This window comes from Ascaphus truei, chromosome 10 (genome assembly GCF_040206685.1).
Source record: "Ascaphus truei isolate aAscTru1 chromosome 10, aAscTru1.hap1, whole genome shotgun sequence".
Classification (NCBI taxonomy): Eukaryota; Metazoa; Chordata; class Amphibia; order Anura; family Ascaphidae; genus Ascaphus; species Ascaphus truei.
Window position 1 is genome coordinate 48,613,913 of NC_134492.1, and position 27,951 is coordinate 48,641,863.

Here is a 27,951-nt window from a genome sequence, read left to right on the forward strand (position 1 = left end):
ATTGATCCAATGTGTTATTTACTAAACCTAATCTTACTTACCAAGTCTTGTCACAAAAACAATACATACAATATGAAACTTGTACCTCCAAAATATTATCCTGGTTAGGATCCAAAATAAATTCGAAGGCTTCATTCCACACTGGATTAATGTCGTTGTTGAAGTGTTTTGTTCTCTTTCTGCTGTCTGGTGCTGATGAAATATAAAGCTCCACGTAGGGGTCTGGAGTGTCCACTGTAATAGAAAACAGTGAATGAAATCAGAGTTATCAGCTAAATGCTGTGACTGTGTCCCTTCGCCGTGGATGTGAGCAAGGAGATACAATAGTAAGCTCCACACATGACTTTAAGCAGTAATCTCCCTACTCCATTTTTGCTTATTTTTTTATTTTTATTTTTTTTACAGAATCGGGGAGATTCCCAGAGCTGAACCACACTCTCTATTTCCAGGGACCCCTCAGCTCTGGAGATATTTATCTTTTTGAGTCACTGTTTCTAATCTCTTTAGAGAAATAAATATGGTTGCTGTCCAAGCCGCACACCCACAGACATCTAATGATTATACATATGCACATAAAATACTCACAGAAGCATTACATTACTTTAAGCTGAAAATATAACGAAGTGTAGCCCCTGTTACAAATATAAGTACAGTATACTGTGGACAATACAGAATTAGCTGTTCCACCTAACACATGGTGTGATAAAGGATAAGAGACACGGTCCCTAATTTGCCTGGCAACACGACAGGAGATAAGGGATTGGATAAGAAGAAAAATGGATAGAATCAGGAGACCTACTGTCAGAGAGACACAGAGATAGAGTGACAGTTTGAAAGGTACGGAGAGACAGCCCAGGTGACAGTGAGAGGGGCTTATAAGAGACAGCCTTACACTCACAGAGGTGAAAGAGGAGGCTTGTAGGAGACTGCTAGCCAAGGAGAGGGAACGTGAGAGACAGCAGCAGAACCACATCCCCCTACACAATGAGAAAGAGAGAGATGAAAATAAACTTTCCTTACACACAACGAGAAATGGGTTGAGAAGAAGGGCCCACAGTAAGAGAGATCCAGATACTTGCTGGGCTGTTAAAGCGTGACTGGATAAGGCTGCGGACATGGTGCACAGCCCGTGCAGAGACGCGTGGAGGCTGAGGGAAAGCGGGTGCTTTCCCTGGCCATAGTACTCGGGCCAGGGGGGGCGTTCCTAGTGACATCACGGAGCTGGTTCGCCCACTCAAGTTACCGCCCTGTCGCGCGAGTAATCATTTTTAACTGATTTCTCGTGCATCGTACGCCTCCTCCTGCCTCCGTGCACGCGCCTGCCCGCCGCATGTAGCGAACACTGCCTTAAGGCAGTCTGTTCGCTCAGCGTGCGGACGCGTCCACGCGGTCTGAGATACCATGAACGCAGCTTACAGACAGCTGGGAGATACATTCCTGCCACTTAAAGTATCCATGCATCTCACAAATATTTCACCCATAACAGGCCTGCAACGTGACTACACACCATCGTAAAATAAGCGCTACAATGCTGTTCCGGCATTACTAGTGGACACTGGAATTATATATGGAACAATTGTGCAGCATCCTCACTTTTTTTGTGTTTGTGTATGTATATATACACACACACACGTATATATTGTGTTGAGCTAAGGGTGGTTTCTCTAAAGGAATTGGGGCGCCGAATAAAGGTTGCCCATGTCTATAAAATATTGGTTAATATATACCCAAGTCTCGCCTTTTTTATTGGTCTGATGTGTCCCGTTGTGGGGTACTAAGGGAGCACACTCAGACCCCACTATAGCACATCTAGACTGTGTATAATGAGGGGTTACACACGCATAATTAGATTTATCTTCCTTGGCATTGAAACACTATTAGGGTTTAGAAATGTGTGAATGCCTTTCTTTTCTTACATTTTGCTTTTTTGTTAAAGATTTCAGAAATGTTGCTTTATTTGAAATTTCACCAATAATACATTTTTGCTCAATTATGGCAAAATGTAAAGCAAATGGCAGAATATAAAGGATCATGTGACCTGAATTAAGGGTTATGTGACCTGCACATTGATCTTTAATGTTTTGTGAAGTTTTCTGTGTAACTGTTGCTGTGAATAAAACAGCGGATTTTGCAGGAATGTTGAGCAACTCCACTTGCCATCATAATTGTTTTATATCCTTTAGAGATTCTCTGTAGGCTGTGATATGTTATTATGTACCAGTGACACTACCCTTGAAGAGACCAGTGTGTTTTTGTGAGCTCTGCAAAGTATAATTCATGTATGAAGAAATACCCTTCTTATCTGCAAGGTATCTCACCCTGCAAATAACCCACACCTCTCCAGGGCGAACACGGATACTACAACTATTGAGAAGATTCTTCTAAGCGCCTATGCCAGTATCAAACCACATTCCGGCGATAAATGCCATTCCAATAATAGCAGCCAACATGTGATTGGGGGTTCGATAAATGGGATTGGCATTTTGATTATGTCCATTACGTAGTGGACCCTACTGTTGCTATAATCAAGTACAGGTACAATTGTCAAACAAATTTTCAGCAATCCTAAGTAATATGAATGTCCAAATGAAAGTTTTTCATGTTTCTTCCTAACCAAGATATACAGTGCACTCCCCACTGTTGGAAGATGATTGTATGTAATGTAATTGCTTCATAAATAACAGACGTTAGATTGTAAGCTCTCTGTGGCCAAGATTACCTGTCCTATTGTCTGACTTCATGTTTGTTGAACTATTTGTATTATAATTCCCTGTATTGTCTCTTTTCTAAATAGCTGCGTACTGTTGACGCTACATTCAGTAAATGAAAATATACATATGTAGCGGTCATGTAAAATGCCTACAGTCATCTCTCCTGTTGGCAGTAAGGCCTGGTAAGTGTGGGCATGCCAGCAGTAATTATGGAGGTTTACCCTCACACCCTGGTGGGGTGCCCTGTGTATGGCTGGGACTGGTCACATGCTCTGACTCCATGGTTAGTGATGTCAGAGGTGTGTCAGCCTCAGAAAGTACATAAGGCACAGCACTGTGCTCAAAAGTTAGTTGCTGTATAGTTGCTGTACAGTTCTTAGTTCTAGTTCAAGCCCAGCAGGAGTTGCTGGAGAGTCTTGGTATGAGACCTGAGTTCTGCTGAGAGGAAGAGTTGCGGTAACTCCAGAGGAGACTGTGTCCAGGGACCTGGCACAGGATAGTGATCCCTGCGGGGATAGGGAATCCCTATTAAAGTAAAGAATCACCTTTGAAGGGAAGCAGTGTGGAGAATCATGAGAGGCTAAGTCTCAACTGCGAGGGGCAGCTAGCCCACATCATTCAATAAAGATGTGTTCATTCAGAAATCCTCTCGTGTACTTCTGTGGAATGAGTGTACAGAGAGGAGCATCACGGAGGAGTTCCTCAACAGGATCATTCCCATGCGGACGCAGGGACCCTGTTGAGGTGGAGGCGCTGCACTGGAACTAGGTGAGACTCAACACACTACCTCAGCTGCCTGTCTAGACGGGTTCTCCCCACACACCATCATGCGGGAGACTCAGTAGTCCTGTAGCCAACAGGTGCACCGTCAGGCATATTCACACTGTAATGGGGTCCGGTTAGACCACAGGGGCCAATGTGAGATTGGGTGGGTCAGGCCGGGCCAGAAATACTGTTACACATATAAAAAGGAGGCATAGCTCAAATACGCTAAAATATCCTTGAATCATTTTACAGAGATCGTATCTTCATGCTGATTGCTGATATTTTGTATTTGTGGCACACCATTATCACCCGATCAGCATTACCCAACTGAGCACTGCAGTTGTAGTTAAGGAAATTACAGATTGAAATCTCACGTTGCTACAGTACAACACAAAACTAATCCTGTTGAGAAACACTCCAACATGTTACGACCAAGTAATCTCTCATTCTAAGAGATTGTTAAGCAGAAATCAACGTCTGTCCCCATAAACGATACTAGATAAAAAAAAAAACATAGCAAGCTCATATTATCTATTAACTAATTGATCTTCTGTTACTCCGTATACCAGTTTTTAGCTAATATTTGCTAATCTGTAAGAAAAAAAAAATACATGTTTTATACAAATACAGTTTTTGAAGTGATAAAGAAATAAATAAACAGTGCATCTCATCAACCGGATTATTGATACAAAACATTAAATGTTTTACATTCATTTTGCAACTTGTAGTACATTTTCAGGCACTCTGCTTGAACCATTTCAGGGAAATTAAATATTTAAAATGAAAATACATTGGTAACCACGGTAACAAATAACACTGCCCAACAACAACCTATAGATTTATTTTGATATCTTGGTGGCAGTGATAATTATTTGCTGCACACCAGGTTTTTGATTGGCTTCCCACGGTATCCATGATGTCAGTATAACTGTGCAAACCTCATGGCCTTCTTGAGAATAATGAGCTGTGTGTGTTCATTTTTGTTTTTCACCTTTACGACAGTTTGTTGCGAATGAGATTATTACACGGAAATGTTTTTGCCGTTTGTGATATTTTATTAAACATATTTCTTTTCAAGTCGCAATAATGTGAGCGTTGAAGTGGTATTCAGTCATTACATTTTTGTTTGACTTTGTGACAGTGGTTGATCGTTGTGACCAACAATTACAGGACTTTCTGGATAACTTCGTTGCCGGAGCCTCGGCTGTCAGTGGAAACTAGGCTTATTTGTTTGCTCGTATAATACCACACACTAGTGTGAGAATTAGATTGACTAGACATTACCGTTTTTAACTGAAGTTTGAGAATATTCGGTCAATTTGACGACAAAATCCACAAATTGATGGCGTTGCAAATGTTTGCTTCAAATGGTATCATATTGAGCTCCCGTTCACGGTCATTTTTTAGGTGCACAGTGCACTTTAAAGGAATGAACAACCCGGAGAATGCACTTGGATAACATACAATGTTTCTTGATTATTCCCAAAATGTGACCTAGCTGAGATTCCCCCAATGAGAAGGTTGAAAAGCCCTGATCTGCTGGTTGGAATTGGATACTCCTCGAATATATTTCTGTATATTCAAAATGAGCTTGTGAAGCAGCGATTCTAATAAATGTCATTTTTCACAGTACTTACGCATGTCGCCAAATGTCCCCTTTGTCACATGTGTGGCCCTTAATACGGTTACTGTAAACTTGTGACAGTACTGGTGCTCCACCTAGGAAAAAATATATCATTTTTAAAGTACAATAATAGGTTTTAAATAATGCAGCTGAAATACACTGTGTACTCAACAGTCCTAAAACGTGCAGTGAAATGCTTAACGTGTTGATGCAATTTGGCACCATTTGTTTAAAAAATGAACAAGTACAGTATACAGTATGCGTATTCTACACAGTTTTTTTTTTTTACTTACTTTTTCTAAATGTTATGGATGTGTGTTTTTTTTCATTGTTTAAACAGCTGAGACTGTAGCACAGTAAGAGCAAATGTCACAGGAACCAAGGAAATACGAAAAGGCATTAGTTTTTAGAAAAATAAGCCAACGTTTCACTTTAAGGTTAACACTGTTCAGTTGTTTAAAGATATTTGAATTGTGCCTGTTATCTGGAACTTCCCTACAGCTACTGTACATAAAAGTACTTAAAGTTGTCAAACTCTTATTCTCGTGGGCAGATGTACGTACTGTATATTCACAACACTTATTTGCATCCATGAATGCCGATTGCATGAAACGAAGAATGACGTGCATATTGTCAGGAGATGTCAACTAGCTGGACAGCAATAGGCAAATTGACACTTTTGAAGTCAAATTTTAAGGCAGTAACTCTACACAGTATATACCGAGAAGCTGCATGGGGGATTTTTGGCTGAAAACGGCCTGAACGCCCACTTCTGTGTATATGCAGTAGAATAAAGCAAAGAGAGCTTACCAAAATGTGTTGTTACTTCCATCTAGACTCTGAAATATGGGTTTTGGTGGAGAGCAGAGAGAGGGAGAGAGCTTTGCATATACAAATTAGCATATTTCCCAGGTATCTAAGGTGTATTTCACTTTCTGTTTGATGATATCCCCACATACAGTATAAAGGGTTGTTTTGGGAGGTATATAAGTCTCTGGTACTCTAGTAAAATAGGAATGTCGGTACCTGTCCTTAACGGAGCACTATGGATCTGGACCACGCTTCACAAATCAGTGAGCAGGGAAAAAACTAAAATCAGACACCCTATTATATCGTATGGTGTTAAATGTAAAAATAAATAAACATACAGGGGAATTGCACCTTTCAAATAATACAGGAAAAAAAGGTGGGGCAAAGAGGTCATTCCATTTCACACCTCTTTGGGACAACATATAAAGGTTATTGCTCCAGGTTCACCAGTTTATATTATAATCCCAACATAATGGTACAGTATGTATCAAATTCTGCTCTTATGTTGCCAAATATGCCAAAGATTCAACCAGGTCTGAGGTGTCAGATACCATTCCGGTTAACAATTTACTCCACATTGTGATGGGTGTCACAGGGATGGGAGAAACTGTCAAAATACAATCCACAGATTTTCCACACTAGTGTTACCAAAATCCATTCCGTACACAGATATTCAAAGGCGGATTGGGAAGTAAAAAAAAAATCTGACCGGATACATCCAAAATCAGATCCGTTACGCCCAGATTTTGTGGAACCCGCCATGAGATTCGATCTTAAATCTGATTCCTGATGAGCCAGAGCTCAGAAGTATTCTGTGACCGTGGTGCTACGCATCAGCTGGTTTAGCTTACACTACTGTGGCCTAGAAAAGCAGAGGTTGTGAGTTCTAATCCTGTCAAGCCTGGCACCAGTACCGCATTCCTCACTACGTGCCTTAGACTTGTCAATATAGTTCAAGTTCATATGGAAATCGTTTTAAGAAGTGTGGGATGCGAGTCATTTAAATATACTTTACATAACTACCATATATTCAAGGTGGGCTCCTTTTAGAGCCTAGGTGTGTCTCCCAATGTTATCTGGAGGGAAATCTGAAGGGATATATATAGAACTTGAGACTTTAATAAAATAGGTCTTTTCTCAGATACGGAATCAGGTTTAAGATTAAATCAGACACCAGATTCCCCAAAATCCGGGTGGAACAGATCTGATTTTGATGTATCCGGATGGATTTTTTAGTACCCAATCTGTCTTCGTATATCTGCGGATCGGGTTATGATAGTTTCTGCATTTCTACTTAACAGCAGATAAAGTATATTTAAAGGACTCATTTCCAACACTTCCTAAAATAATTTTCATATGAACTATATTGACAAGTCTAAGGTACCTCCGCTATTCTGGGACACAACTCTAGCAGTGTCCGCTAAACCAACAGAAACATTTTGACAGTATACGTTTGAGCACTCTCGCTCCCAGAGTTGGCAGATTTTCAGTGATAAAAAGGAAGGTTTTTTATTTTTATTTTTTGAGGCTGATCCTCAGAAACCTGAGGCTGAAGGAACTTGCAAATACGCAGTGGCAAAACTTCTCTACTATAACGCTTCATACATATAACAGAGACCCCAAAACATGGAGAACTGCAGCAAAACACATATTTGTGTTGATGCATCTTTTATATTGAAAATCACTTAAATAGAATACAAATTGAAACACAAGAGGTGTAATACATGATAAATGGCGACTGAGCGGTTTTTAATTAATTTTATGAGGGGAGGGGGGAAGGTGCTCCATTAAACCCCTCTTGGAACAAATGGGTTAAGGATCATTTTAAAACCAATATCATAATTCAGCCTAGAAAGTCTATATTCTGTATAATTAGCAATGTATACTTACTATTATATATTGGTAAGGATCTATAGAGGTCATTATAAAACCGTGATATCCCGCTCCTTATTATCCTGAATGAATCTTCTGCTCTTCAATCCTTCATAAAAAGAAAAAATATATATATACACATGAGATTATTAGTAAACAAAAGGGACATCAGAAATGTTATTAAAAAAGAATATATGAGAAGTTATATTAACAATAAAACAGATTTATTTGGAGACATAACAGATACTGTACATACAACATGCCCCAGATTACAACACAATATCTTCTGAAAGTAAGTGGAATCAGTTCGGTAAAAAGCCTATTTAAGATTGTCCATGTATTGTTGCAACACTGTGTAGAGTCACAGTGCAATTTTATTGGATGAGTGAGCGAAGACTTCAAATAGACTTTGTGGCCACCTAGAAAAACAGACAAAACACACACCCTGTGTGTGTTCTCTCTCCACAGGCCTAATGCCTTGTCCGATTCCGATGAAATTTATATCTGCCAGAATTTTCCACCAACATCGGTGTCGCCCATATATTGGAATTCATTTTTAGATTTTTGAAGTGATAAAAAAATTCAATTCAACAGTAAATCTTATCGACCAGATTCTTGATAGAAAACATTCAATGTATTATTTTGCAACTTGTACGGCATTTTCAGAATTTGCTTGAATCATTTCTGAGAAATATGAATCTGTTTTCATTTGAAATATTTAACCACAATAACTAATAACATTGTACAACAACAATCTGCAGAGTTACTTTGACGTCTAGGTGGCAGGGATAATAATTCCCGGCGCAACAGGTTTCGGGTTTCAACAGTGCCCACAATGTCAGTATCACTTTTCATACATCACGGCCACGGAGGGGGGCCGAGTGCGAGAGAGGCGGAGGGGGGCCGAGTGCGAGAGAGGCGGAGGGAGGCCGAGTGCGAGAGACACAGAGGGGGGGGCAGAGTGTGAGAGAGGCGGAGAAAGGCCGAGTGCAAGAGAGACGGAGGGAGGCCGAGTGCGAGAGACACAGAGGGGGGGGCAGAGTGTGAGAGAGGCGGAGAAAGGCCGAGTGCAAGAGAGGCGGAGGGAGGCCGAGTGCGAGAGACACAGAGGGGGGGGCAGAGTGTGAGAGAGGCGGAGAAAGGCCGAGTGCAAGAGAGACGGAGGGGAGGGGGGGGCGAGTCAAAAAGAGATGATGGGGGGATAAGTGCGACGGAGGGGGGGACGAGTGCGAGAGAGACGGAGGGGGTCCGAGTGCGAGAGAGACGGAGGGGGGGGGGAGTGCGAGAGAGACGAAGGGAGGCAGAGTGCGAAAGAGACGGAAGGAGGCAGAGTGCGAGAGAGACGAAGGGAGGCAGAGTGCGAGAGAGACGGAAGGGGGCAGAGTGCGAGTGAGATGGAGAGACGGAGGGTGGGACGAGTGCGAGAGAGACGGAGGGGGGGGGAGTGCAAAAGAGGCGGAGGGGGGGGGCAGTGTGAGAGACGGGCTCGGAATAGCTGTTTCAGGCCCTGTCTGTTACAATTTGGCTAAGCCTAAAACCTCTCCAAAACAACACTCATATTTCCTATTACAGTACATTTGACATTCAATGACACAACCCCTACAAATTTGAATCACACATCATAGGCTATTCAAGGGATCTTAGTACTGTAATTGTAAACATATGGTATTTCCATAAGCAAATTCTTTCCTACAAATGATAGTTTGCATGCGCAGCTGATGTACGTTACAATGCTTGTTATCTATACAAAAGCTGGATTAATAGAAGCAGTGGCACAGTAGCTTGACTGTAATGTATTACTTCCCTGTAAAAAGTGACAATAAGCACCAGTGTCACCAAAAGAAGTAAAATAAATGAACAAAATGTACTCAGCCTTTCACATTTAAGTGATATAATAATGTTTTATACATTTCAAATATAATGCAAAATTATAATATTGTAATGCAAAACATGATAATTGGTTGGAAAAGCACCATACAGTATTTACTTTCACGTTTCTAAATAGATTTACATAAAAAATTAAAAGTGACAGACATCCCAGCATAAACGGCCCACAAAGTCTTCAGGGCATGATATTTTTTTGTTTCTTAAATGACGTCCCTGGTGGCCATCTTTGATTTATCCTTTTGAATGCCAGAGGGTCGCATTACCGAGTGCCCCGGTCCCTCAGACACAGTGCAGTCACGTGACAGCTTTAAATGGTGGTCCCGTGACCATGGCAAACATTTTTCAGGAAATGTAAGAGAAGCCCCTCTTCTGCCGTTTCCTCACAGGGCAGACCATGTTCTATGCTTCAGCGTAGGACGCAATCTAACCAGGAAAAACAACCTTCCCTGAGCATATAGTCACTGCGTCATGGGGCCCCTGGAATGCCAGCCCCCCTAACATAGAGACTTAGGGTACTCAAAGGAGTTTTACCAGCAAAAAACAAAAAGGTAGTATGTCGGGAACTGGCTTTCTGGAGCCCCAAAAGACTCCCCAATTACAATTCTGTAAATAAAAAAAAAGTGATGGACAATGGAAATATTACATTCAAGTAAATAAAAAGGTGATAGTGATGCTGAAGTACACCAAAAAGCACAATTGTCAGATGGTTAGTTATTGCTTGAACTACAGGTTCTATTTCTAGGACCTGTGGTTCAAGCCAAGGTATCTTGTTGCTTTTATCAACACAAATATTACATTTGTTCCTATAAAAAAAATATCAAGGCTTAGCTACTCAAAGCTACACAAAGTAAGAATTGTATAAGTCAGTTAATGCCTGGCTGTTCCTTATCTGCTTCTGCTTTTCCATATTTGTACAAATGATATTTCAGCTCTTTCCCACAGTCAGCAAGCGCAGTATGCAGACTTACAGAGGAGGTTGTACAGTACTTCATGGGTTTGCGGAGATAAGAAGTAGGACATTGGTATTATTACTGCCTTTAAAGTAGGTACAGTCAGGTGGAAGTCCCAGTGTCATCTACTGTACATGTGACCTTTGGCGTCTACCAGCATCGAAAGATGTCTAAAGGCATTGCAACACTTAGTAATGATAGGCTAATGGCCATAGGACGGGCTAATCCCTCATAGCATTTACTTATTTGCTTCTTGTGTAAAAAGGAGTACAGTATGTTTCTCATCTTATCATTATTGTTCTTTCTCCAGTATCTCTTTACACTATTTATGCTCCCATTACTAGCCACACAAGAAAATGTATTTTACAACAGTTCACAAATAATATTAGATCAATTAGATCATAAAAACACCAAACATTTGGATACTATGGGGACATTAAACGTTTAAAACATTATTAAACAAATTTAGTCTGATTTGTTTAAAAATTGTGTTAAACGGCTACATGTAACCTACTACATATTCTATTACCCTTAATTCCGTTTGGCCTATGGGACTGCTTTATAGCACCAACTGTAGGTCCGCTCGCATGAGAGAGGGGTGCTGCAAATGCCAGCCAAGCGTAACCCTATTCTTGTGGGAATAAAAAAATATACCTGTGGCATCTTGTGAACTAGGTGTTTAAATAAAATGCAACAAAAGAATATGCAACATTTATTTGGGGAGCTGATTTCACAGGAGTTTTCAGAGACAAAAGTACTCAGGCAAATATGGAATACCTTTGCTTGGCGGTGACTCTGTCCTCTATCAATTAACAGCACCCACAAAATTGTGTTTGTGTGCCCCTGTCACAACGACTCAAAACCCAACACGAAATACATATAAATACGATGTTTTGAAATGCTCACACAATCCTTGGAGTTACCCTCAAAATTCCAAATGGAATATCCCCTCATATCACATATCACATATTATAGGTTAAAGCAGTACAACTCAGGGCATTGGATAATGCCCGGAATTTTAACCAATCAGTAATGCCCGGAATTTAAGCAGCAGAATGAGTAGTTTTCAATGTGTTTATTTCCAATCAATCAGCTTTCAGAACAGCTGAGACAGGGCAGGGGATTGGTCAGGACGTATCAGCCACGGGTTGACTCCCCCCTCCCGAGCTGACAGATTTTCTGAGCAGATTCAGTTGAAGGGGAGGGGGGGGGGGGGTGTGTGTGTGTGTGTGTGTGTGTGTGTGTGTGTGTGTGTGTGTGTGTGTGTGTGTGTGTGTGTGTGTGTGTGTGTGTGTGTGTGTGTGTGTGTGTGTGTGTGTGTGTGTGTGTGTGTGTGTGTGTGTAGAGCTGCTGTGTTGTGCGTGTGTAGAGCTGCTGTGTTTTGTGTGTGTAGATGTGGTGTGTTGTGTGTCTAGAGCTCCAGTGTGTGTGTGTGTGTGTGTGTGTGTGTGTGTGTGTGTGTGTAGAGCTGCAGTGTGTGTAGAGGTTGTGTGTGTGTGTGTGTGTGTGTGTGTGTGTGTGTGTGTGTGTGTGTGTGTGTGTGTGTGTGTGTGTGTGTAGAGCTGCTGTGTTGTGCGTGTGTAGAGCTGCTGTGTTTTGTGTGTGTAGATGTGGTGTGTTGTGTGTCTAGAGCTCCAGTGTGTGTGTGTGTGTGTGTGTGTGTGTGTGTGTGTGTGTAGAGCTGCAGTGTGTGTAGAGGTTGTGTGTGTGTGTGTGTGTGTGTGTGTGTGTGTGTGTGTGTGTGTGTGTGTGTGTGTGTGTGTGTGTGTTTAGCAGCAGTTTGTGTAAGTTGAGCTGGTGTGTGTGTGTGTGTGTGTGTGTGTGTGTGTGTGTGTGTGTGTGTGTGTGTGTGTGTGTGTGTGTGTGTGTGTGTGTGTGTGTGTACACAGAGGGGCGGCAGTGTGTGATATAGATATCTGCAGTGTAAGCGTATGTAGAGGTAGTTTCAATTATTTACCATTTTATTTTAATTAAAAAATCTATTTAACTATACAAGTGTGTCTATTATTTATGAACAAAGTCTACATTTAGCCTATAATAGTAATAATCACCTCAGAACAGGGCATTACTGGCCAGTAATGCCCTGTTCTTCGGGGCTTATTACTTAAGTAATGATCAGAAATGTAGATGTACTTAAAAACAAGAGACCCTCCCCTATTGGTTTTCAAGGTTTCCATAGGCTTAGTTCATAGACACTGAAGCCGTGCGGAGGCGCACTGAGGCTGAGGGAAAGCGGTGCTTTCCTTGGCCTTAGAGCACGCGCCGTTCGTGGGCGTGTCTGGGGGGCGGGTCAGTGACGTCACGAAGCTGGTTCGCCCTCATTGGGCGAACCGCTCACGTGACCGGCCCTGCGCTCCCGTGAGCGCCGAAACGAAAGATTTGGTAAGACACACGCTTCCGCAAGCGTGCGCGAGCCCCTGCTAAAGCCGCTCTCATTGCGGCTGCAGGGGCTCACTGGTAAGCATGCGCGCGCCTCAGCACGGGTCAGCGCCGCTCCCTGCACCATGTCCGAGGCCTTAGTTATACCATCACAGGAGGAGAGGGGCGATGCTCCATGATCATGATGTGGTGGTGATAGAGAAGAATGTAATAATGAACCTCTAAAATGAAGAGGCGGCACATCAGGAGGAGTCTACAGCAGTGAATGAGGTTCCAGTTTCGATTCAGCCCCACTAGCACCCAAACGAAGCACAATTATTGACCAGAGGAGGGGTTCTGTGGGTGATATACCATCAGGGAACTCTGACCACCCACCCCTTCCCTTCCCAAGCCATAGAGGTGGCAGAGTTATGGCTGCAAGGAGACAGTCTTCCCCATAGGTCTCAATGCATTTATATTTTTAAAATCATCTCTCAAATTGCTTATGGCACTCAGATGTATGACTGCTTATTGGGACTCTATACAAGTCTTAAGTGAAGGCAGAATTTAAGCAATAAAGGGTGCACCAAAATAAATAAATATATATATGAAATATATTGGCCCAAAGATTAAATAACCCTTGTTTGAAATGTCTACTTATTTGCATCATGTACCAATGCTTTTCTTTTCACTGGGTCCTGTGAAATGAATTATTTATCATATTTGTTTATGATGGCATAAAAATGAACATATTTGTTCATGACTGTCTAATGATGGCATCAAAATTACTTTACGAACAAAGAACTGAATGATCTAAAGTGGTAATTAAGGCTAAGTAATGAACAACTTGCCTGAAGATTTTATAAACTATATAGACAGACTTATGAAAGAAACTAGAGACAGATTATAAACGCCCTCCAAATCATTGGTTACCATAAAGACATTCATCATCCTTTAAGTTTTAAGTAAATACAAAAATTCAAAGTTAAAAATGTAAATAGTTATAATTATACAGTTTAAAAGGCACCAAATACATACTGTACATATAAAGCCTCCGCAATCAGCTTACTTTATTTCTAGTGCCAAGTGCCATCCTTGTTTATTTTTATTTTTTAAACAACTTAATGTAATTATTTTCCTTAAACAATTGCAATTAGACATAAAGCAAACGTGGCTGATTTGAAAAAAAAAAATTTCAATGGTGCTTCTAAAGGGGGGGGGGGGTGCTGGTTATTATAGCTCACTATGTCCATGTTAAAGGGCTGATAAATGGTTGATTTGGCTGTGCAAGCTCCTCTTCATCAGTTAATGATTTCACACAAAGGGAGTAGTCACATGAAATCAAACCCCTCCCATGCCTCATCTTACCTATAATTATTTTAAAATATTAAGTTATCTAAAAAAAAAAACAAGATATCGATCACCTGAAGTTAACCCGTTGGGTGCCCCATGATGTAGTTGATAAGTCATGGGCTGCCCATTTCCTGAGGGAGACCCCATTATATGCTCCTATGAAGCTCTGAACATGATCTGGCCTGAAGTGGACTCCTCTTCCTGCCAGATCTATACAATTCACCCCTGCATGCAAAGCGCTCTTTTACATCTGAAAAGGGTACAAGTATAATGCTAAGTAAGATACTGGCCATTTTTTGTTTGAGGAATATTCTGTCAAAAAAAGATGACACTTGAGGCACCTACGTTGGTAAATCAAATGAATGGGAATTGGGCCATGCTGAAGCTGTTACTGAATATAGGCCATACATGGCTATGTGAGAAATGCTAGTCGTATATTAGCCCCAAACATTGTGTAGCCTTTGGGAAGCTATGTCAAACATGTGGCAACCTTATTCATTTTGCAAAGTGCAGACAATAGCAGATGTAGAAAAGTCAAGCATGCAGCTGAACACAATCTGCATCAGGAATTGTATGTAGATATGCTGGAAACCAGTGCAGCTGAAAATGGGGACTGGGTTCTTCCAATGATACTTAATCAAGCACTAATTCCTTTGAAACTGGACACGGGATATCAGGTTAAAATTCTAACTCAATATAAGGGACGGAAAAGAAAGCCATAACTGAGACCAACAAAAGTAAAAGTAACAGGTTATTCTGGGACAGATATACCAGAGAAGAGAAGGTGTATTGTAAGCATTAATCATAAAAACACCATAGACAAGCTCGTTTCCCATGAAGGTACAAAACCAGACAAAAGAAAAGTGTCGGTCATTGAAATTATGCTTTGTTCGCAGTCAAAGAAGTTAAGTGGTTGCTGGCATTTTGGACTACCTTGGCAAGCTTATTCCTAGACTTCTAACAAAGACAGCATCACTAAAAACACTGCTGGAAACAAAACAAAAAAAATGATGGTTATAGGGTCCAGACCAGGGAGAATCGTGGGAGCTGGTCAGTTTAAGTTTTATGCACCAGAAAGGCTTGTTAATATTTCAGCAGATGTATCACAATCCGGGCTGGTTGCAATAAGGCTCTAGAAGCACAATGATTGTTAACACGTGGCGTATGCCTTCAGATCATTAACTGATGCAAAAATCAGGTGTGTACAGATTGATAAGAAACTCTTAGGATTAGAGGTTGCATGTGAACGATTTAATCAATACATACAGATCACAAACCCCTAATAGTCTTATTTGGCTGGCCACTTAAAGACTGCACTTTGAGGATTCAAATAAATGATGATACAATTTCAGACACATGGTTTAATTGTAACTTCTATGCCTGGAAAATTCATGTTTACAGCAGATACACTGTCCAGAGTAGTGGTTCAATCAATGCACAATGAGAAGTCCTCAGAAACTGAGATACTGTACATGCTTCTGATGGCAAGGATTTACTTACTTAGAACTCAAAAGACTATTTAATAGTCACCACGAATTATTGTTTGTATCCAGAAATTGCCAGCAATACTAGCAGTAAATCTGTGAGAGCGAGTATGAAGGGCATATTTTCCAGATATTGTATTCCAGCTGAAGTTTTCAGTGATAATGGGCCACCGTTTTCCAGTGCTGAATTAAGGTAATTTGCCAGAAATGTAGATTTTTTTCACACAATACCTAGTACAAATTATTGTCAAACAGATTGGTGAAAAGCTCAATCAACACAGTAAAGAATCGTATCAAAAATTGATCAGTATCTTACTTAACATCATACTTGTGCCTTTTTCAGACGTAAAGCTATTGAACATATCCAATGCTTCCTCCCCCACAACATGCAAGAATATTGATTATTTCCTTTCTCCTCAACTCCTAGGGCCACACTAAATACAGCTCAAATTTCTACCTCAACATTTTCCAGTTCTCTGAAACATTGCTTGTAGATAAGTGCAGGCTGGATTGGGATTGCATCACATCCAATGCTTACAACAGCCTTTTTGTCTCTGTAGCTTTATGCTTCACTTGCTGTGTCCGTGTTCTGCTTCCGGTATTAAAAACAGAAGCAAAGAGCGCTCTCCTCCTTCTAATTAAGCACTTCCGACACCATGTAATGCTCTTTGTGGGTTTATAATGCAGTAAAGCTTTTGAATGGAAAAAAAACCATAATAAGCAACAGCCTACATCATCTTCCTTTTTACATCATGACAATTCCCCATGTCTCATTGCTAGGGACCCTTACTAAATGCCATTAAAACATGGCTCTTCAATATAAACTCTTCAATATAAGGCTGCGTCCAGGGTGAATCCAGACGGGCGGAGGCGCTCTGAGGCTGAGGGAAAGCGGGTGCTTGCTCGAGGCTGACCATGCTCGAGGCCTAAGGGACCATCTATAAATGATACACATCTCCATTGCCCCTATAAAAATACAAGTCCCATATTTACTAAGTATTGGTAAGCCGTAAGGCTATGTATGTCCCATTCAGCTGAACGAGCTATAAGGGTGCTTTATGGATTAGCAATGCATACTAAATACAGATCAAATCCAGCGACTACATGTAATACATGTTCTGCAAGTGTGTATCAACACTACATAGGCAGGTAATCAACGTGTAAATATATACAGTATGCTAGCAATTATTCCTTTATGCGTGAGTAACATGGGAACTGTCACCCACATAACTCTTGCGTAATTTCTAAAAACAGCACAGTCATCAGTAGGATGGTGGTGGATGTCCGAGTTAAGAGACTCCAGACTAGATAGGAATTGAAGAGGAGAACTTTTTAATCCGTTTCTGTCATCAGGGGCCGGATATGGGAGATATGATCACTGCAAACGAAATCACATGGCCATTGCAACACAGGTCTAAGCTAAACCAAAAGCACAATGGCGATGTATATAAAGATGACATCATTCAACCATTAACCCTGTCATCAATTTGCAAATTAATCAATTACTTGAGGTGTACTTTTTATTTTGCCTTTGTACCTGCTGATGTGTTGGACACAGAATAACACCTCACACTTTGCAGATTTCATTGATGCAAAGAAACAAAGTAACAGCAGCTACAAAGGGCAAAATGTATCAACGTAAAGAAAGTGTGAATAGAAGTTTGCTTTGATGCATCTTTTGCATTTGCGTCAAGTGTAAGAAAGAATTTTTACATTTGATGCAAATTGTTAGCCAGAAAGGTTGACGCCATACATCTTGCAGAACTTTAGTGAAGCAAATACAAGATATAAAATTTGATGCATCTCATAATCTGTGGGTCATGTAAATGCTTCCGTAAACCCTCCAATTTACAGAGCGATGTAGTAGACTTACTATTTTCTATGCCGCGCAAAACTAAGTGTAAATCAAGTTTTTTTAAAATTTATTGTTAGCATATCCTGCCCTTATCTGACACCAAATAAAGATTAGGGGTGGGGAATGAGGGGGGGTGTTGCCTGTGCATGCTCTTGTTAAATACAGCGTCATCCGACGAGATAGTAGGCATAAGAAATCAAACCCCGTCCATGTCTGGGCTCTCCATGATTACAAACTTTTAAAAAAATGATCTAAAAATCCTTAAAAAAAAAAAAAAAAAAGTTTTTGATTTTAGTAAAAAGAAGGAAGGTATTAATCACCCAGATGAAACGCTTTTAATATGTACACTTTACCAATATGAGGGATTGCACCTTTAGCAGATCACAAATTGGGGGAAGATGTGCCAATATAAAGTGTGAAAATAAGTTCGCTTCGACCCATTGCTCCATTATTTGTGTCAAATGTTAAAAAGAGTTTCTTAAATGTGACGCAAAATGTTGGCCAGAAAAGTTTACTCCACCTCAGACCTGGCAGACTTTGTTGACGCAAATATAAAAAATTAAAAAAAAAAAATAATGTTTCATATATCTCAATCTTTGCATTGCGTAACTACTTTACTTCCCCCCCCCCACTCCTCCAAAACGCCCCCCATAGACACGAACAAATTCAAAGATGATGCACATTGTTTTTTACACACCTCTATTCAACAAGACCACACAGCCCTGTTACATATAAACATACTCATTACTAACATTGAAAGGAAACCCTGGGGGAGTAGATCTGCCCAATACTCAAATATTCAGACATATTTATGACACAACCTTTCCGTTTTACCTATTACACAAAGGAGGAATGCAGACAGTCAACCTTAGTCATTCGAGGGTTTTCTCCGCTTGTCTAGTTTCCCAAAATAGTGATCTCTTGACGCCTCATTGTTGAGGTACACAAGACTCGATAGTGGTGCAAGATACATACCACACTTTCTCTTGTAAAAACATTTAGCTAAATACATTGGAACGCAATTACTGTAAAAGTTGTATTTCTGTTTTTATTCCCTTTAAAAAAAAATGTTTAAAAGTATTAATCGTCTCATTTAAACGCGATTGTTATTTTCTCTCAGCAAGAATTAATTATCCTTCAAATAAATGTTTTAATTATTTGTTTACTACAACTCTGAAATGCTAGTCTCTCTTCCTCTATCTCTTTGGCTAATTACAGTATGGCAGCACAATACATCTACACAAAAACATATATACAACAGATTCCATACAATCTAATCACAACAGAGATTAGGTCAATAAAAAACCACATAACATGTATTGTTTTTATGGTAACCAAATTTTAACAAACAAAGTTAAAAATCACTTAGTATTTTTATTTATTTTTTTTGCCAAAATAGCCTTGTTTTACTTTACAATGTCAGCACTATATAACAGTATGCAAATGTGGATCTGTATGTGTCTTTGTACAGGCGTTTGCATGTAATCCGAGGACTCCCATCCTACATTTAATATTTGTTTGCTATAAGGATATAGATAGAGATATAGAGATGTGGCTGACAGAGCTGATCGCACATGGCCTGGAATGGCTCTTACCAGCAGAGCGGTTTGGCTGGCACACACACACACACACACACAAAAAGGGGAGAGAAAGCACACCATATACAAAACAAGTAGCTCACAATTGACAAGTGCTCGCATCATAAATAGTATAATAGAAACTTCACCAAAATCAAAAGACCACGGAAGGAGACGCAGCATTACAGGTAGATGAAAAAAAGGGGCATTTAATCCATATACCAATGTATCCAACATTTCGGGGGCATCTCCGGGCCCCTTCATTAAGGAGGTGCATAGAGACATGCGATAAAACATTTAACTAAAACTGATTATGGCTTATAAGAGGTAATAAATATTGGGATGAGTCTGAACTTTATAGGCAAGAATGATAAAGAAAAAATATATAGGTGGTCTGGGACAAACAATAGATTTTTCTAATAACACACAGGTAGGATATCTGGATTAGAGTCCTGACACACGGCAAAGTAATAATACCCAGGCAAGAGAATCTGAACTAGAGTTCTGATCTAACCAAAGTAATGCACGGCAAAGTAATAATACCCAGGCAAGAGTATCTGAACTAGAGTTCTGATCTAACCAAAGTAATGAACGGCAAAGTAATAATACCCAGGTAAGAGTATCTGAATTAGAGTCTTATCTAACCAAAGTAAAGTTTGGGAAAGTAATAATACCCAGGTAAAAGTAACCGGATTAGAGTCCTGACCCTTGGTAAATGAATAATACCCGTTAGGAGTATCTGTATTAGAGTCCTGACATTTGGCAAAGTAATAATACCCAGGTAGGAGTATCTGGATTACTTTGCCAAACGTCAGGACTCTAATCCAGTTACTCCCCTTGCACTAAAACACACACCTACAAATTCTACTAACACATCCTCTATCTTTCCATTCTTCTCCTCCTTGCTTCTGGGGATATCTCTCCCAATCCTGGTACCTGCCTTTTTTTCTACATGTTATCGTCCTTGCCTCTCACTTGCAACTTCACCTACTTGTGATGTAAACCCCTCTAACCTCATACCCATCCTCTGTCACACTCCCTTTCACCTGTGCCCTTTGAAATGCTCACTCCCTTTCTAACAAGTTCCTCTCTGTGCACGATTTATTTTTCTCTCACTATTTGCTCCTCTTTGCTATAACCGAGACTTGGCTCACTCAGTCTGACTCTACTCTGGAAGCTGCCCTCACTTATGGTGGCTTTTCTTTCTCCCATACTCCGCACCCTGATGGCAGGTGTGGAGGTGTGGTACTGATTACTGAACTCTTCCTATCGCTCGCCCTCTCGTTTTCCTTCCTTTGAGGCTCACACTGTCAAGCTTTTTTCTCCTCTCCCTCTTCAGGTGAAGTCATCTATTGCCCACTACCTGTACTCATACCCCTTCTGTCTTTCTCTCACACTTTGAATCCTGGCTCTCCTTTTCTTCCCCAACTCCCCTGTTCTTCTCCTTGGGGACTTCAATTGCCATATTGATGATCCCTCTGTCCCTTGGGCTTCCCGCTTCCTCTTTCTAACTCTTCTTTTGGCCTTCACCAACGGACTGCAGCCAGCACCCACAAGGATAGCCACAAGCTGGACTTGGTTTTCACTACAAACTTTTCACTCTGACTTCTCCATTTCCTTTTCCTGAACAGCATCTTAACTTATTTTCCCTCTCATATGTCTCCCCGTCTCCACCTAATTTCTGCAGAGAACTGTGTTCCATAAACCTACGGGCTGTTGATTCCACTTTGAGCTCCTCCCTCTGCTCCAGAAGAAAGTGATTAGGGAGTGATCAACTAAACCATACTAATTGAAATAATAAATGATAAATCGACAAATCCAATCAGTAATTGTAAAATGGGTGCAAACTGTGAGCTGAAAAGTGAATCAGTGAAAAGAAGGGAAATACAAAGTGATTGTACCCCAAAGAAAATTCACTTAAATGCACACCACTAGTTTAAGATATAACTCTTATTTATTTTACTTAAAACATATATAACCGGATGTGTATGTAACTGTGTTAAAAAGAAATTAAATCAAATAACAAATGCACCAAAGTCACCTCACATACATACATACTGCTACTCAATAGTAATAATGGAGTACTGGGGGACTAAATGGTGCAAGCAGCCAGGGTGGAATAACCCACCAAATCTGTGAATAGCCCTGCTGGTGTATATATAGTGCAAACAGTGAGAATGGGATAGCTAATAGATGTGTAAGTATCCCATTATGTTAATCATAGCTGCCCGCATGACACCATCATAAATAGTGAATGCATTTAGGTATATTAATGCTGCATCAAGTAACACTTTAGTCCACAAGAAGCAAGAGAATTTGATTCCCCTTGCACAGTTAAATGCCCTTATAAAGTGACAGCAGCCCCAGTACATCAAGGGCTGATAACAATATCAGTGCATCAGGGGCAACATGTAGACTTCCAATGTTACTAATTGGGAAGCAAATAAACTTCCCTCACGGTTGAAACACACATGGATGGTACTCTAATAATCTATAAAGGCTATATAACACAAATATACTGGCTGAAAGACACTGTATTACAACAGCTCCATAACGGAGACTGGTAACAGCATTACGTGCCCAACGCACGTATCCCTCCGGCTACAGAGCTTCGTCATGGACACTTTTGCAGTGAGGGAGAAGCGGAGCTCATTTATACCCTCCTGTCTCCATGGAGACGTTATACACAGTCTGCTATCGCGCATGCGCAAAAAAATCGCATGCGGAGTAAAATAGAAACAGCAGGCTCGATATGTGCAAAAAATTCACATAGTTTAAATCCTCATTACCTCAGGGGAAAGCGAGTCGTCCTAGCGCGCGTGTAGCTGGTTGTCATACAACATTGGCACTTTCAACCTATCCGATGACACTACTGCGCATGCGTGGGGAGATAGGCTCTATACTTAAAGCCATATATCTCCCTCTAGCCACTGCATCATGCGCCCCCAGCGGTCAACTCCTTTAGTGCGCAGATGTGACCTGATAGAGTTCACATGCACTAATAACACTGCGCATGTGTAGGGAAAGGGTGTCAATCATTGTTAGTACCTGTGTCATTACGGACAGTGGTTATTCCTACACCAAGCTTGCCCACTAGCGATTGTACGCATGCGTGGGGAAATAGATTCGATGAACAACGCTTGTACTGCGCATGTGTAGAGAAACAGACTGTGCAGTATATATATCATCCTTATGAAAAAGGAGGATATTGACTTACCCCCTAAGGAAAATGAACAGTATGATATTAAAGCACACATCAGCCTGTATCAAATTTGAAGTTCGTATTTCACAACACTCATTAAAAAGACGCAATATGTCAACAAATAAAAGTGAAAGTATGTTAATAAAATAAAGAAAATTAAAGTTGAATACACGCAAAACTGATGTTATATCGTGAGATAATCTTGTCAATTGCATGTATGCAACAATTACACACTTAAATAAACCCAAAGGGGGTTTATGACTCTAGTAATATAGTCAATAATTTTGAAATATATTTTTTTATTTATATATAAACATATAGTGTATGTCAATACCATGGATAACTAGCCCACGTAATTGGTAGAGGGAATAACTCGTAAGCTGGTCGAAAGCAATTAAACTTTGCACTGGTCAAGTGAATGAGAACGGAGATTAAACTATAAGGAATGGTGGAGAATTGAGATCGAAATAATAGATTCAGATGAAAGGGGTATATGTAAACCCTTCATTAAGCCCGTTCGGGCTTCTGGTTTGAAGCTTATATATCCATTCTACTTCAATACGCAGTAACATCTGATCTGTATTACCACCTCTTGCAGGGCATTTGAGTTGGTATATGCCCATGAACTTGAGGCTGTTTATATCTCCATTGTGATATTGTATAACATGTCTCACAACTGGGGTCTCGGTAGAGTGCTTGACAGAATTAACATGTTCAAGTATGCGTCTACGAAGTTGTCTAGTAGTCTTACCTACATACCTCTTCCCACAGTTGCAAGTAATAAGATACATCACGTTGGTAGTCCTGCAATTGATGAAACTATCCACAGTAAGGAGCTGCGTGTTGTCATGATTCGCAAAAGTCTTAGCTATAGTAACGTGCTTACATGCCTTACAACCTTGGCAACAATACATTCCCTTAATGGGGCTCAACCATGTCGCTACCCTTGCTCGCTGATATTGACTGTGGACAAGTGTCCCGTAAATTTTTGGACCGTGTACTGGTAATAGTTGGTCTAGCACTGATGACCTTAGCCAAATCAGTGTCAGACAACAGGAGGTGCCAGTGCCGGGCAAATATTCATTTATTGCCCACCATCTTTTATTATAGGTGCCAATACATCTTATAGTGTTGTCCTTGTTTTCAGGTGTATTGGAGGACAGGAGAGAATCTCTGTTACTATGTAATGCTCTATGGTAAGCTCTGTTAAGCGTTTTAATACTGTACCCACGACAAAGGAACCGGTCACGTAATTCCTTAGATGGTATAATGAACTCCTGTGTTGTGGAACAGTTCCTCCTTAATTGGAGGTATTGACCGGTGGGGATTCCGGCAATGAGACTAGTTGGATGTTGGCTTTGTGCCAGCAACAAGCTATTAGTAGCTGTGCTTTTCCTGAATACTTTAGTTTGGATGTTCCTATCACTATCAACATATATATCCAGATCAAGGAAGGTGATGGATGTAGTACTCAGTAGAGTTGTTAGTCTCAGGTTCAATGTATTGATGTTAAGATGCTCCACAAATTCGAGCAGAAGATTATGGGGACCATGCCACAATAGGAGGATATAATCTATGTATCTGATCCACAGTAGGATGTGGTCAGTATACATAGTTAGTTCCTCATTAAAGACATGGACAAATTCCCACCAGCCCAGGTACAAATTCGCATATGTGGGAGCACATGCTGTCCCCATAGCTGTACCCTGGGTCTGGTGGTAATAGGTTCCATCAAAAACAAAATAGTTGTGGGTAAGGATATAATTAAGTAGGTCCAAGATAAAGGTGTTATGTCTGTTGAAGGAAATGGCACCTGGACCATTCTTGTGAATAATTGAAGTGTACAATGATTCTACATCTAAACTCACAAGAATGGTCTCCGCAGTGATGTTGATACCGTTAAGTTTTTGAAGGGTATCTTTCGTGTCCTGCACGTACGATTGTCACTAGTTTACCAAGTCCCTAAGGACTTTGTCCAGATAGATGCTACTACCTTCATACAAGCAGTTATTCCCCGAGACAATAGGGCGTCCTTGTCCTCCTGGGTCAAAGGGATCTGCCAGTACCCTTTACGGAGATCCAAAACCGTCAGATACTTTGCCCCCGCAAGTTCATCTAACAACTCATCCATGTGGGGCATGGGGTAGGCATCTGACACCGTGCCCACATTGAGCTGCCGGTAGTCCACACAGAACCGGGTGGTTACGTCCTTCTTAGGCACCAGGACTACCGGACAAGCTCAAGGGCTCTGGGACGGTACAATTACCTCTAGGGCCAGCATCTCTTCTATCTCCTTCTCTATACTGCCCTTTACTTCTGCTGATACTCTATAAGCGTGCTTATGCAGAGGTCTCAGATCCCCTGTCAGCACTGGGTGATCTGCAATGTGTGTCTTCCCTGGCTTGTCTGAGAACAGAGCCCTATACTTCTCTAGCATAGCCCTGGCTTCTGCTCTCTGCCTGACACTCAGCTGAGCCCCTATCTCAACCTGCTCTACAGTACCTCCCAGGAGATCAGGCAGAGCATTGCTCGTCAGATCCCCCATCGGTGGGCTGCAAATTATAATAATAATAATAATAATAATAATAATAATAATAATAATAGCATGTTTTTGTATAGCGCTGCTAGTTATACGTAGCGCTTTACAGAGACATTTTGCAGGCACATGTCCCTGCCCCGTGGAGCTTACAATGTATGTTTTTGGTGCCTGGGGCACAGGGAGATAAAGTGACTTGCCCAAGGTCACAAGGAGCCGACACCGGGAATTGAACCAGGCTCCCCTGCTTCAAACTCTCAGTGCCACTCAGTGTATTTTACTCACTGAGCCACTCCCTCTCGCCACACTCGGTGCTATGTACTCCTTCAGCATATTGATGTGAAAAGTCTTATTTCTCCCTGTCTCAGCATCTACCTGCACAACATAGTTGCACTCGTCCATCTTTCGCAGTACCGGATACGGTCCCGACCAGGCAGCCATTAATTTGTTCTCCCAAATGGGCTTGAGAACCAGTACCTGCTGTCCTGGGATGAACTCTCTGCTACGGGCATTCTGATCATACCAAGTCTTCTGCTTGGTCTGAGCAGCCCTAAGGTTGCCCTGTGCCAACCCCATGAGCATCGCTAACTAGTCTCTGAGATCTATCACATACTGAAGCACAGAAGCATCAGTAGTGGTAGTCTCCCCTTCCCATCCCTCACGGAATAGGTCCAGAGGTCCCCGTACCCTGCGACCATATAGCAGCTCAAAGGGAGAGAAGCCTGTAGATTCTTGCGGTACCTTTCGGTATGCAAACAGCAAGTGCTGCAGGTGAATCTCCCAGTCTTTTCCCTCTGCCTCTATAAATGTTCGCAGCATCTGCTTCAGGGTACCATTGAACCTCTCAAATAGTCCGTTGGTTTGGGGTGGTAAGGGGTCGTGCGCTGGTGCTTCATCCCACACGCATCCCAGAGACACTGGAGCAATTCATTCATGAACTGCGACCCCTGATCGTTTAGGATCTCACTAGTGAAACTTACCCTAGGAAAAATGGCTAACAGAGCTTTAGCTACTGCCCTAGCATCAATACTGGCAAGCACTACCGCCTCATGGTACCGGGTGGCAAAATCCACCACCCTGAGAATGTAGCGCTTTCCTGACCAGCTGGGAACCATGAGGGGTCCCACGAGGTCCATAGCTACCTGCTGAAAGGGTTCTCCTATTACCGGTAACGGGTTCAGGGGTGCCTTTGCACGGTCACCCGCCTTACCTACTCGCTGGCAGGTGTCACAGGATCGGCAGAACTCTGCCGCCACACTGGATGCCCCCGGCCAGTAGTAACGCTGCAACAGCCGGGCTCGCGTCCTAGCGACCCCCTGATGCCCCGCTAGTGAAATGGAGTGGGCTACCTGCAACAACTGCTGCCTATACTCCCGGGGAACCACTAGCTGTCTCTTCCCCGTCCATACCTCATCTAGCCCAGTGGTCCTTTGCTTTCTATACAGGAGCCCGCGGTGCCACAAGAAGTAATCAGACACCTTGCTTGGCTTTGACTCCGACGCCCGCAGTCTCATGCCCTCCAAGCTGGGATCAGATCGCACTGCATCCCTAAACTGGGCACCTAACTCTGGCCACCCCCCGGTCACATCTGAGTCAGGGGGACAGGGAACAGGTACAGGGAACAGTAAGTCAGTGTCAGAAAGCGACTGAGTCTGGCTTACCTGTCTGGTCTCTGCAGAGACTACTGGAACTGTAGGTCCCAAATGCAGGGGGACAGGGGCTGGTTCTGCTGTGATCCTTGCTGACTGGCTCTTGGTGATCGTAGCAACAGGCGCCAGCTCAGTGGTAAAAACACAGGTAACGTGTCCTAGGTCGTTAGCCAGCAAGACCTCGGCATCTAACCCAGGCAAAACCCCCACCTCCCTCATGCCACGTCCGGCACCCCAGTCCAAAAAGACCCGGGCAACTCACAGTGGCACCGGAGTCTAGCAAGCCATCCGCCTGCCGGTCTGCGATGGTCACCTTCCGCAGATGCTTCTGCTGGACATCGTTGGGCTGCATCCCGACTGGAGCAACCTGATGTCCCCCGCTCTCCGCTGCTGGTCCCGAGGTGGCAAGTGCAGTCTCTCCGCTGGGCATCCCTCTGTGGGCTGGTTCCACGGCTGTACTTAGCTCCTCTGTGTGCGCCAGTCGCACACGGGCGACTGGCCTCGCAGCTGGTGAGCGTTGCCCCTGATGGGGTCCCTTGGACCGGTCCCGGTCCAGACAATCTGGCCTGAGATGTCCAACTTTATTTCAGGAATAACACCGCCTCTCATGCTTGAATTCTGCAGCCTTGGGTGTGCTGTTTGCTGCCGCAGGCTGGTGTGTCCACTGAGGGGTAGTTTTAGCGCCCTGGCCCACGCGGCCCGCTCCTTTGGGTGCTACAGGGTCCTTCATTGCAACTCGGCTGGCCACATACTCATCTGCCATTTTCGCTGCATCCTCATAGGTCTGAGGTTTATGGTCATAGACCCATCCCCTCACATCTGTGGGAAACTGCTACAGCAGCTGCTCTTGAAAGAATAAGTCCAGCAGGGTATGGAATTTTGTAACCCCATTCCCCTCCACCCACTGAGTCCTGTGCAAAGCCATCCTACCGGCATAGGTGCTGTATGGCTCTCCGGGGAGTACCACCCCCGTCCGGAACTTGCCCCTGTAAGATTCTGGGGTCAGGGCATACTGGGTTAGCAGCTTGCTTTTCAGATGACCATAGTCCGGCATCCACGCGTGGAATACCCATCACAGTACGTTTGGCTATGCCAGATAACAGTGGTCGCAGTCTGACCACCCAGTCCGTCCTTGGAATTCGGAACGGGGAACACTGCAACACTGCATCTCGAAGTCATTCATGAACGAATCGAGGTCATCTGTGCCATCCACGAACTTGCTGAAGCTGTGATGATCTGCCCGGGAAAGACCTTGTTCCCCGTTTTCAAGGTAGGAGTTGTGGGTTCTTCCAAGCACTGCTGTCAGGAGCTGTACCCG

General features: G+C 42.2%; 1 protein-coding gene across 2 annotated transcripts in view; it reads right to left on the reverse strand.

The window, feature by feature from the left end:
• Positions 1-27,951, reverse strand: part of PLA2G4A (phospholipase A2 group IVA) — a 163,449-nt gene that overhangs the window by 125,220 nt on the left and 10,278 nt on the right. Inside the window, exons 1-4 of one of the 2 annotated variants that reach the window (XM_075616879.1) lie at positions 16,272-16,404; positions 7,801-7,891; positions 5,114-5,195; positions 86-234 (exon numbers count right to left, since the gene is read on the reverse strand). In XM_075616879.1, the coding sequence (XP_075472994.1) occupies positions 86-234; positions 5,114-5,195; positions 7,801-7,833 (264 nt within the window). In that variant the 5' untranslated portion in view covers positions 7,834-7,891; positions 16,272-16,404. Of the gene's footprint in view, positions 1-85; positions 235-5,113; positions 5,196-7,800; positions 7,892-16,271; positions 16,405-27,951 lie in introns of those variants that run through there. The other variant, XM_075616878.1, reaches the window with a different exon arrangement.